A 12999-nucleotide genomic window follows, 5' to 3' on the forward strand; every position below is an offset into this window, starting at 1 on the left:
GCCCTGGGTAGACCCTTGGCATCAAGGGTTTAACATCTGTAATTCTGACCCCTGACAAATGATCTGAAGTTTCAAGATCTGTACGACGATATAACTTTACTGAGACGGGACTCTGACTCATGTACCCTACGTGAGGGGCTGATGAAACGAAACAGGCCATGTCGTTCTTTCCACCTCCACCACATCCACGGTTATCTCGTGGAGCTATAACATTGCGGCAGAAAATGGCCATCAAGGGAGAGAGAAAACCAGAGCGAGGTTGGAAGGGTAGTTAACTCGGGCAATAAAAATATATACAGGAGACATTAGGCTCTCTGCAGAACGTGACTCTGGAAAAAGGCCCGTGTACAAGTAAATATTGCCATGGATGCAAATCTGGCATTGTAGAAGGTGCAGGATTCATTTCCTGAGGACCATTTCAGAGTTCCACACTGTGCCCACTCTGTGCCACTCAGCAGTGAGCACTGGGCCAGGAAGAACACACAGGGAGCTGCAATCCACATCCAGAAGGGGCTTCCAATCTACTTGGAGAAAGGATTGTAAGCACTGCGAACAGCAAATGGCGCTGCCCACCGACAGTCAGCCAGCTTAGAATCAGCTTCAGTCCAACCCCCCTTCCTTGTTTCCTCACCACCCCCATCCAGGTAAGTCCTCAGCTCTGCCTTCAAAACAATCCTGGTCCAGGTCCTCTCCTTGCCATTCCTCACAGCTGTCCAGTGCTCTCCCCTCCATGATTTTCCCCCTTCCCAGACCCCAGACCCTCCCTCCTTAGCCCTAGCCCTTCTTCTGCAGCCCCTATGCCAGAACCCACAGAGTTCCCGGGCCTCCCAGTGTTGACTGCTGTCTCCCCAGCAGCAGCTCAGCGCCTGCACATGGTGGGCACTCGACTTCACGTGGACGGAAGGATGGGTGAATGGATGGATGGACGGATGGAATTCCTGGGCTGCGCATGTGCGGCCACCACAATAGGCCCACTGTCTACCTGTCCAGGCTTTTCTCCGCTGCTTCCCTTCACACAACCCACTCATCAGCCCACGCTCTCAGCACCTCTCTGCATGCTGATCCTTCTTCCTTCTGCTGAACTGCAAGCCACTCTTCCAAGTTCACATCAAACACCACCTGCTGCGTGGGGTGCTGCTCCAGGATTGGGGTGACCAATTCCCCTGTCTGAACCCCCACAATACCGTAGGCCACACACCTTATACCTTGAATTGCCACTTTTTGAAGACCTTTCTTAACCCTTTCCTGCATTATACACCCCATGAACACAAGGGCCTTTACGTTTTTTCATTTTTGCATCATGGGAATTTAGCCCGGACTCTTGTACTATGACACACACATTCGGTGCTTGTGGAATTCACTAAAGAATCACCCCGGGCAGTGTGTAAAAGCCAGGAGAGATAGAGACAGAAAATGCCAGAGGAGTTCGAACGCAAAAGAGGTGCTTTGGGGATGGGTGGCCCGGGAACGAACTCAAACATGAGTAGGGTCTTGAAAGAGGGGGAGGTTGGGGTGGGGAAGAGCACTCCAGAAAACCAGAACAGTGTGAACTCAGGGACAAAGAAGGAATGAGCAAAGCATGCTTGGGAGATGAGTTTGGCTGGAACCGAGGGTCCCTGGGGGAGAAGGCCGGGAGATAAGGCTAGACAGGAAGGCTGGGAATGGATAGGAAGGATGCTGAGGGCCAGGCTAGGGTACCTGGATTTGATCCATTCCCTCTTAATCAGTGAGGATGACAATCACAGGAGGCCTGGGCTTTAATGGTAGAAGAAAAGAAGTCTTGTCCTCTCTTGCTCTGAGCTTATTAGTCTCCTCAGCTAGGTTATAAATAACAACCACTATTTACTGCACACCTGCTGTGTGTGAGGCCCGAAGCTATCTCATTGCTCCTTCTAACAGCCCTGAGAGCTTGGTATTGTTATCTTCCTTTCACAGGCAGGAAGCTAAAGCTGCAAGAGGTGAGGCACTTGCCCAAGGCCTCACCCACTCACTCACTCACTTAACAATGCAGTAGGGACTGGAATTACAGACACAAGAGGCTGGGATAAGGGCCATTCTCCAGCTAGCTACCACAGGCCCAAGGCCCTCCTCCCATTTGAGCTGGGCTGCTTCTCCACAAGCGGCCTTATTAATTCCTCAAGGCCAACATGTACTGAGCACACAGTAGGAGAATAATAAAGCACACTAAGGAGAACTGTGGTTTGGTGGGGGGAAGAAATGGAGCGCTACTGTTTAATGGGCCTTCGGTTTCAGTCCTGCAGGATGAAAAAGTTCTGGAGATCTTCCGCACAATAGCATGAGTATACTTACTATGACTGAACTCTACATTTTAAAACAGCTAAGATGGTACATTTTGTTATGTTTTTATACCACAATTTAAAATTTTTTAAATAGGGAGCACTTATTACTTGACTGATTGGCTGCCATTAGCATTTTTTTTTTTGGTCAATTATCTAATACAGGAAGAGACTCTAGAAATGTTTTAATCCAGTAACCCTCCAAAACACAGAGCTGAAAAGGGGAGGTAACATGCCCAGGGCTGCACAAACAGATGGTATTAGAGCTAAGGCCAGAGCCCAGCACTCCACAGACTCAATGGGGAAGAATGGCAGAGACAGCATAGCATAACGCAAAACACATGGCAGGGGTGAGGGGGTTGGGGGAGTCAGAAGCCACGGGTTCAAGTTCTGCTTCTTCCACCTAACCAGTTCTGTAACCTCACAGAAGTCATTAACCCTCTCTGAGCTTCATTTTCCCAATCTGTAAGAAGGCAATTAAAAGAGAACGTGTGCCTCAAATAAAATTATATACAGTTAATGTGCAGGGAAAGCACTTGGCCAACTACAAATTACTTTATAAACACTGGTCATCGTTAGCAATGCTAAATATCTGTTCATAGATTTAAAGATTAAAATCTGATTTAGTCAAACCAAAAGGAAAAAAAATCCCATTCCATTCTGGTCTATTTTCAGCTGTTCGGGGACCCTGCCCACAGCAGGTCTTCAATGAGTAAGTGCAGAGCTGATTTACCCTCCAGTTTCATCCACCCCAGTCCTGTTCCCCCCCTCACCCCCAACCCAAAGCCCAGCTGCATCAGCCCTGCCAGGACCAGGTGGAAGATAGGAAGCCCCATGAATGTCTGCCTCCCTGGCTGCATTCCTTAGCTAAATATAAATGATTTGTCCAGTCCATTGTTTGAAATTATACATAATACCTCGCCTCCCCTCCCCATTACTTACGGTGACAAGCTGACTGCACATCTTTTTAGCAGAACGTACATAGAAAACATTCTCTGTGGCTATTTTTAGTAGAGAGAGGGAAGCTGGCGGGTATACAGGGATCAGAGCATGAATCCTTAGTTTTCTCCACTAGTCCAGGAAAGCTTCCTGGAGGAGGAAATACCTGAGTCACCTCAGAGAAGGGGACAGCTACAGGTCAGAAGGACACCCTCATATAATGAGTCTGCCCCTCTGAACCAAAGGGAAGTGAGCTGCTGCCCTCTTATCCTCATTTTTGGGATGGGGAGGAAAGGCTGACACAACCCAGGCGACCCCATATTATTCCAATGCTGCAGGTTGGCCCAGACAGTACAGGCATTTGGGGAGGAGTCAGGGAAGAGGTCAATATCTTCTTTTTCAAAAAGAGAACAATCGAAGATTCCAATTCCGAGATACATAAGTACAAATTCTGCTCACATAACAAGCCAGTTTCTTGTTTGGACTTTTTTTTTTTTTTTCTCGTAACCACAAGAAAGTTTTTTAAAGTCCCAAACTTGGACGCACAGATGGACTACATCTTGGAACTCGGGCTGTGCCAAAGCCCTGTCACTGTGACTGCCGATCTGCCAGCGGTGGCCCAAGGAGTGGGGCGGGGGGGGGGGGGGCACAGGCAGCATCCCAGCGCTGCCCGAGCCCCCGTCTTCCCTGGGGGCGCTCTAGGGACTACCCCAAGCCGGTCCACTGGGCCACACAGTCAGAAAGCCTTGACAGCTCTGGGGCTCTCCCTTTCTGCTGCATCCTACAGCCCTCCCATCCCTTCACTCGGGATTCCACTGTCTCTCCCGAAGCCCCTCTCTCAAAGGGTCTTCCTCCAAGCCTCTGCCCCAGCAGAGCCCTCTTCGCTCCATTACGGGGCCCCCCCGACCACACACACCCCTTCCCCAGCCGCTTCCCGCGTCCTCACACGGCGCCTACTCCATCCCTTACTCTCGGCTTGCCCACTGCCTCCCTCCCGTCACCCCTCCCCGGGGCGCCCCCGAGCCGCTCCCCACGATGGGGACCCGGGCGCGGGTTGGCCCGGCCCGCCCACAGCCCGCCGGTGCCCTACAAGGTCTCGCGCTCCCGGGTCCCCGGCCCGCCGCCAGCCCGCCCCGGGCCGCACTCACCTCGCTAGGGGAACGTGGGGTCCCGGCTCGCTCCCGCTCCCGCACCGCCGCCGCCAGCGGAAACGGGGGGCGGGGCCGCGGGGGGGCTCGCGGCGGGGGGCGGGGCCTGCCCGGGAATGGCGAGGCCGCGGGGCGGGGCTGGCCGTGGGGCGGGGCGGGGCCGAGGGGGCGGCAGCTCGACCGCAGGGGGAGGGATCGGAGTCCAGGGAGGGAGCCGGAGCCGGTCCCGGGGGTCGCCACGTTCTGTGCTGGCCGGAGGGAGCCCGCAGGGAGCCCACGGCTGCGCTGGGCACCGGCGTCCCGAGCCAGGAGTGGCCGCCCTCTGGGCTTCCTTCCGGAAGCCTTCCTCCCCTCCCGCCGCGGGGTCCAGACCGGCCGCTCCGCCGAACCGCCCGCGCGACGCTGGTCCGCTGCCCCCCGCCGGCCCGGGCCGCCGCCGCGAGCGGTAGTGGGAAGGGAGCGGTCGGGGCCCGGGAGTCCGCGCGCTCGCCCCGCCCCGAGGGCCGTCGCGGCCTGGGTCGCGGCTGTACCCCGCGAGCCGCGCAGGCTGGCCTCCCGCCCCTCCCCCACGCCTGAGAAATCCGTCCCGGGTATTCGGGGCTGACCGGTTGAGATGTTGACGACGCGGGTGTGTAGTGACCCTGTCCGGAGATACCCTAGAGGAGGAGCGGCTATCTGTCTCCCCAAGAGCGAAAGGCCTCCAAGTGCGGGTAAAGGGCACCGTGTGGCGGAGGAGCTGGGTTGAAGCAGGGAAAACTCCAGGGAGGCATCTCTGGCCCAGCGCTGCCGATAGGCCTTAGGAAGCCTGGATTGTGGAAGCCAGAAGGCCTCGACCCTTTTCCGAAGTAAGGCTGAACAGCCGTCGCTTCTCAGCATTATTTTCGTCAGGCGGAAGCAGTACTTGCCCACGTGCACGGTGGTGGGCTGAGTATGAGTTGGGTCAGAGTTTTTAAACCTGACTGTAATCACCAGGTTCCCCTTGGCCTCTCCTAATTGGACTGGCAGCTCCTACTCATCTCCTGGGCCCCCTCCCCTTTATGCACTTACAGCCCTGCTAGTGTTCATTACATAACCAAATAATCCACCTCCTTCTGACTCCCCTTTACCTTCCTTCAAAGCGTTGTTCACGGCCCCCCACCCAGAGTCTTCCTACACTAACCCCCACGGACCCCAATGTCTCCAGTCACCGAGCAGCCCTTCAGCACAGGATTGCTAGCTCTGCCCAGCTTCCAGAAGAGGAAACTGAGACCCAGGGAGGGAAAGGGACTTGCTAGAGATACCTGCACTGGAGCAGGTGCTCCTGTAAAAACAAAGAGAGGCAGTCTGCTGTGCAAGTGACACAAGGGCTTTGGAGCTCTACAGACCCGGAAGGGAATCCTGGTTCGGCTTCTTATGGGTTGTGACCTCTCTAGGCCTCAGTTTCCTTACCTGTGAGATGTGACTGCTTAGTACCAATGCCACAGGGTTGAGGAGATGATGGAGGCAAAAGCACAATATTTGGGGCACCTAGGTGGCTCAGTCTGTTAAGCATCTGCCTTCTGCTCAGGTCATGATGCCTGGGTTCTGGGATGGAGCCAGCATGGGCTCCCTGCTCGGTGGGGTGCCTCCTTTCTCTTCTCCCTCTAGCTGCTACTCCCCCTGCTTATACTCTCTCTTTCTCTCTCTCAAATAAAATCTTGGAAAAAAAAAAAAAAAAAGCACAATATTTGACTCATCCTGGGAGCCTAAACAAATGTTAATTTCCTCCTGCCCTTTAAAGGAAGACAAATCAGAAATAATAGAATTATGGAGCCTTAGGGATGGAGAAACCTTAGAGGTCCCTCAACAAAACCCCAGAAAGTGTTTGTTTGTCCTCCATTAACACATCCAGATTTGTGGGGACTCAGTGCCCCCAGATGGGTTTACAGCTGCAAGAAAACCACATAGGGAAAACTGTAGGGGATATGGAATTATTGAACACAAAGGCAGCCAAGGGGACTTGCAGTTCGTGAGGCTGCTCTTGTCTGCTGAGGACAAAACTCAAATAACTGACCTGACAAGGTGGCAAGGTACTTAGAGCTTAAGCAGGAGCTCCCAAAAGCATGGAGCCACCATGTTCACTGTAGCGGACTTTTAAGGAACATTATTGCATTTCTGCCCTGGAGATTCTGGAAACGCTGAGGAATAATTATCCTATTGATAAGGTGACTATATCCAGGTTGTCAGGCCACAATCCACTTACTTTACTTGTCCTGGCATAGTTATTAATAGTTGCCCTTTCACTCTCAAAATAGCTTGGTTTGGGGGGGAAAAAAATTATATGTCTCTTTAACTATGAACAAAGGCAGTACTCCAAACAGCTCCTTCCAGCACTGGTCGTCAGCAGTTCTGCTGGAATTTCTGAAGCCCTAAAGACTTCAAAAGATTGTGTGTCCATTTATCCCCCTTGAAATCCCCAAGGCAAATCAAAAATGGTAAGCACACGTTCCCCCAAGTTAAGCTAAGGGATGGTGCCTGCTGCATTGCGACACCTAGCGGGCAGAGTTCACACTGCCGGAGGATGGGAGCACCATCACAAGGGGTCATAGGTTTCTCCAAGCAAGCTTGTGAAGCAGAGAACAAGCAAACATTTCCCAAGTGCTTACATGTCAGGCACCGTTCCAAGTACTTCCCATGTTTCCATTCATTTGATCCCCACAACAGCTCCACGAGATAGGTGCTATCAGGGCCCCTGCATTTTACAGATGAGGGGACAGAGGCTCAGAGTGTAGGTAACTTCCCCCAGGTCCTGTTGCCCTAAAAGACTGAGCCAGGATAGAAGCCCAAGTTGTCAAGCTCCAGGGCTAGGGCACTTAACCGCTACTGTGTCCAGCACCCCCTTGGCTATAGGAGCCAGGTGACTGCACAGGTGTCTTCCCTAGCAAGTGACATCAACCAGACCTCCACTGTGGAGAAGACAGGGAGAACAGGAAGTGGAGCAGGTAGGGAGACCTACCTCCCATCTCCCAGTGAAGAGTGGTAGTTTCTGCATCTCCCGGGGACCGGGCACCAAACCAGACCGAGAAGATTTATAACCTTCAGCCGGATGCACTGTGAGCTGCTCATTGAAAGAAGCACTTTCAGAAGTGAGGAATGAAACAGTTCCTCCCCTATGCCACTCCCTTCACCATTTGCTCAGTTTGAAGAGTGCTTACTGATCTTGGAAGGCTGCCAGCTGCACCCAGAGGACCCAAACCAGACCTCCCCCCATCCTCATGGTGAAGAAAACAGAAGTGACCAAAGATGGCTCCCTGGCTTTCTTTCCACACTCCCTCCCCTAAAGAATTCAAATCATCCCAAGGGCCCCTCTTTCCCCCAACTTCTTTCTCTTCCAAAGCTCAGTGAGGGAGGAGTAGCAGGGCTGAGCAAGCCTTTGTCATAGGATCACCATGTGGTATTTGGGACATACTTAATGCTAAAAAAAAAAAAAAGAATTCTAAAAACATTCTTCATCATTTATCTGAGTATCCTGTATTTTTAGTTGTTAAATCCGGCAACTCCACTTCAGCATGGGTTGTTGCTAAGTTAGAAAACTGTACTAAATCAGAGGTCTGTAAATTTTTCCTGCAAAGGACCAGACACTGAATATTCTCGACTTTGTAGTCTATAACAGTCTCTGTCACAACTACTCAACACTGCCCCTGTAGCGGCCATAAGCAATTCAGAAATGAATAAGCATGACTTTATTGCCAGGGATGCCTGAGTGGCTCAGTCAGTTAAGCATCTGACTCTTGGGTTCAGCTCAGGTCATGATCCCAGGGTCCTGAGACCGAGACCTGCATTGGACTCCGTGCTCAGCGCAGAGTCTAATTCTCCCTCTCCCTCTGCTCTTCCTCCCCACCTCAAATAAACAAACAAACATACAAATAAACAAATCTATCTTTTTTTAAAAAGGACTTTATTTATAAAAACAGGCAACAGCAAACATCGCCTACTTCTGGCTCGAGTTAGGGCCTCTAGATTCCTGGCTACCTTCAGAGGTATTGTGAGGGTGACAGTGGCCTAGACCCAAGTTCTCGAGTGTGAAAACAGAGACTGATCAAAACCATTGCCTGTAATGAACACCAGTATTTCTGAGAGGCTATGCCCAGGTGCATGTGTGTGACCCAAGGTGGGTCGGTGCCTGTGGGAAGCACGCACGCCTAGAGTGGTTTGGAAGCACCTAGGTCTTACAAAGTCTTGCTCAGACTCTGCCTGAAAAAGTACAGATTCTATGTCTGGGATTCCTAGCAGTCAGCATGTGCCCTGTAAAGACAAAAATGCACAGGCAACATTGTGAAATCAGACAGAAAGTTTGGAGCCTGAGGAAAGCAAAACACCCCCACAGAAGGGCTGAAGGTCAAGCTACAGCTGTTGGCACTCTTACACCTGACGGAGAGGACACAGAAACCCATGGAAGCCATCTGTGAGTGTCTGTGCACGCGCGGGTGCCACACGCATACCAACTACCTCAACCCGTGGGTAGCAAATTGCATGGTGGGTTGAAATTAATAAATCCAACAGTAATAGCTATATGAATTACATTTATATTAACATTCTTAATGACCTTAGATTATCCCTATACGCTTATCAAAGGCAATTCCATGGTTTAAAATCACAACTCAAGTTCCGCCCTTCCAACCAAAACCACATCTAAAAGGGTTGACCAATTAAAAGCCTTAAATCTGATCATCAATTTGCCACAGTACAGGAAGCGGTAATGTGTCTTCCGGGCATGGTACAAGATAAGGGCAAAGAATCACATAAGCAGCAGATGTTAGCAGGCCCTGTGAAGGATTTTGACATGCACATATGTCTTAAGATACATAAGTCATCACAGAAGTGTTTTATACAAAGAATGACAGGCTTGGATTTGCATTTTTGAGACTCTCACTCTGGCTGTAGTATAGAGAACAAATTGGAGAGTGATGGGGGCCAAAATGGTTACAGGAGGCGTAAGCCCTGCTCTAGGCACAAGATGAGGTCAGCTTGTCTAGGCTGGGGTAGTGATGAAGGAAGGATATGGATAGACTGGAGAAAGATTGAGAAGATGAGATGTACAGATGGGTGACGGATATGGGAAACCAGGTAGGGAAAAGTGTCAAAAACGACTTGTCAGATTTCTGATCACCCTAAGGGCATGGTAGTTGGAACTATCCATTGAGACAGGCAATGGGGAAGAGGACTAGATTTAAGGAAAAGATCATGAGTTCGAAGACGATGAGGGCTAACAAGTATCCATCAGACTCCGCGATTGAAGATCACTGGGGATCTTGGAAAGAGTCATTTCATCAAAGGGATGACACAGAAGCTGGGCTGGAGAGTGTTGAGAGGGGAGTAGAAGGTGAGAAATGGGAAAAGACAATTATGGCAAGAAAAGAAGCTAGGAAGATACACAGGGCAGATAGCTGAAGAAGGCTGTGGATCAAGGGAGGGTTTGAGGAATTCAGTAGGGAGAACTGAGCCAATCTGTGGTAAGAGTCCTACTTCTGGTGTAGATGAATCTGTTTGTAACTGACCAGCCCTCTCACAGATAATATTGACGCTTCCTGGACAACAATCAAGACAAAGAAATGAACCAAAGAAAACCAAACCAACCAACAACCACGTGAGGACCACGGAGAGCGAATTGTGTAGACAGACTTTGGAGGGGATTCTAAGCGTAGAAGAAAAACCATCATGAGATGAGTTCCTATTTGTGTGTGTGTGTGTGGATTTTCCCCATGTTGACCACAGTCTCGGTGCAGCAGAGGATGGCTATAATTCCATAGAAACTTCACAGTTTCTTGGGCGGAGGAGGCAGAGGATAGAGCCCAGAGCAGTCAGGGTTGTTGAAGAGTGAGGGGTGAATCCTAGAAAGAGGAAAGGAAAGAGCCAGAAAAAAGGAACACAGATTACTCTGCATAAACTCTGCCCAAGTGTTTGGCTTACCTTGAACCGCATACAAGCAGGGTCCCAGCTAAAGATGAAAGAACCAGACTGAGACTTGAGCAATTGCCTACAGCAGGTAGGACAAGTCTGTAATTTGGGTGTTATCAAGTTAATTGTTTGCTTAAAAAAAAAATCAGTGCTTTTCTGAGCGATAAAATAGAATCCAGAGTCTCTTCAACATAACCTTCAAAATACTCAGGATATGATCCAAAATTACTCAATATACAAAGAACCAGGAAAATGTGACCCATTCTCAAAGGATAAGCAGGCAACTGATGCCAATCCCAGATAATTCAGATGATGGAATGATCAGACAAGAATTTTAAAACAGCTTTTATAACTCTGTTCAGGGTATAAAGAAAAATGTGTTTATAATAAATGAACAGATAGGAAACCACAGCAGAAAAATAGAAAATATAAAAAATATATAAATATATAAAATTTTTTATAAAAATATGAAAAAAAGAATCAAATGGAATTTTTAAAAAAATTTTGAGAGAGAGAGAGAGAGGGAGAAAGTATGAGTGGGGGAGGAGCAGAGGACAGGGAGAAGGAGAATCTTAAGTAGACTCCATGCCCAGTGCCGATCCCAGCGTGGGGCTTGATCTCACAACCCTGAGATCATGACCTGAGCTGAAATCAAGAGTCAGATGCTTGAGGGCTGGGGGAATGGGTGAACCTGGTAGTGGGTATTAAGGAGGGCACAGATTGCAGGGAGCACTGGGTGTGGTGCATAAATTCATAAAAATGAATATTGTAACACTGAAATTTTTTTAAAAAATAAAAATAAAAAAATTGGGGGAACCTGAGTGTGGGCGGTAAATGGGTACTTTCTGTATTATCTTTGTAATTTTTCTGTAAGCCCAAAATGATTTTTATATTAAAATTTCTTCAAAATACTTAATAAATATTAAATATTTTTTTAAAAAAGAGTCAGACCCTTAACCAACTGATCCACCCAGGCACCCCTCACATGCAAATTCGAGAACTAAATATCTGGTATTTTTAAAAAATTCACTGGATGGGCTTACTGGCCAAATAAGATCTCAGTGGAAGGAGAAAATGAACTTGAAGATAAATCAATAGAAAGTAAACAATCTGAAAGAGAGAAATACTAATATATAGGTAATTGAAGTCTTGGAAGAAGAAGAGAGAATTCATGGCAAAAATACATATATTTAAAAGCTTATGGGGAGGATCCAATCAAGAGGAAGAGGTTGAATATATGGGAAAGATAAGAGACCACAACTAGTAAAAGCTTTTATAGAATAAGAGAAGGGATGGAATCCAAGCTCCAAGCGATGAGATCCAGCCAAAGCAGGAAAGATGAGAACGCTTGCTTCACAATAAGAGGGAAAAGAGGATGGGATGGGAGCAAACGTAGGTGGATTTGCATCCTATATGGGGATTTTCATTTGATGGCTTCTATTTTCCCTTTTAAAGAGAGAGGCTGAGAGACAGAGACAAGTTCGTTTGCTGCAAGTGCAAGGGAAAAGAAGCGCCAGAGGCTTGAAATCATCACTGTGGGAGACTGAGATCATCACAGACACTTACCAGTGTTCCCTGGGTGTATTAAGGGCTTGTTGGAACATAGTAACCATGAATTTATGCAGAACCAATATTCCCTGTTGTGTGACTTTCCCAGCAGCTGCTTGAATGCAAGCACGCTCCTTTGGGATAGTTGGGGGTTTGCCAGATGGGTGTGACCAAATGACAGAGGATCAAGGTTAGGCATTCACATGAACTCTAAGCTTGATAAGAACAGAAAAAAAGTAAGAGGGCTGAGGGGTGGGGGTAATCAGAGAGGTCAGCAGAGCAGAGGTGCTGGTGAGGGGCAGTGACTGCCATGGGGGCAGCCAGCCAGCAGACAGGAAAGGAGGAGGGAGGTCAGAGAGGGGCACCCTGACTCTATGATTTTGGACCAGTTCCCAGAGATGTTAAAGCCCCAGTTGTGACCGTGGAGATGGGTGGCTTAGAGAGAAAAGAGTTGGCCTGCAGAGAGAAGAAAATGAAGAAACCAACAAGCCAGGGTACCTGCTGAAAATGTCACCCAAACCTCTTAACTCTAGGAAACAAACTGAGGGGTTGCTGGAGGGGAGGTGGGTGGGGGGATAGGGTCACTGGGGTGATGGGCATTAAGGAGGGCACATGATGAAATGAGCCCTGGTTGTTATATGCAAGTGATGAATTACTGAACTCTACCTCTGAATCTAAGTAGGTACTATATGTTGGCTAACTGAATTGAAATAAAATAATTTTTAAAAAGAAAGCAGCAAGAAAAGAAAAAAAAGACAGAAAGGAAGAAAGAAAACTTCACCTAAACCAACACTGAATTCACATAGGATGAGAGGAGAATATGAGACAGATGCTGAGATCCTCAAAGAATGAGGGACCATGGTGTCAGTAAATGGCAGAAGGTCTCAGGAGGGGAAGAAGGTGGCATCGCCAGATGGCTGAGACTCAGAACAATGGTCTATGGGAAGTGGGAAGTAAGGAAAACCAGCCCCCCCCCCCACCTTCCAGCCTTTACACCATGCCGTGGAAGAACAGAACCAGCCACTGTGTGGGAGGGCAACAAAAGAAGCAGTATTTGTAGGTGTGTTACTTATCTATTGCTGTACAACATGTTACCCCGGACCTGGCACCCTCAGACAACCCCTAGTTACGACCTCACGCTCTGGATGCAC

General features: G+C 49.0%; 1 protein-coding gene across 2 annotated transcripts in view; it reads right to left on the reverse strand.

The window, feature by feature from the left end:
• LOC309868324 (uncharacterized protein) overlaps positions 1 to 6014 on the reverse strand; it is an 82445-nt gene extending 76431 nt beyond the window's left edge. Inside the window, exon 1 of one of the 2 annotated variants that reach the window (XM_082738124.1) lies at positions 4385 to 6009. In XM_082738124.1, coding sequence (XP_082594250.1) covers positions 4385 to 5260 — 876 coding nt within the window. In that variant the 5' untranslated portion in view covers positions 5261 to 6009. Of the gene's footprint in view, positions 1 to 4384 lie in introns of both variants that reach the window. The other variant, XM_082738123.1, reaches the window with a different exon arrangement.
• Between the last annotated feature and the right edge of the window lie 6985 nt (positions 6015 to 12999).

The sequence above is a fragment of the Mustela nivalis genome, assembly GCF_964662115.1.
Source record: "Mustela nivalis genome assembly, chromosome: 7".
Taxonomy (NCBI): Eukaryota; Metazoa; Chordata; class Mammalia; order Carnivora; family Mustelidae; genus Mustela; species Mustela nivalis.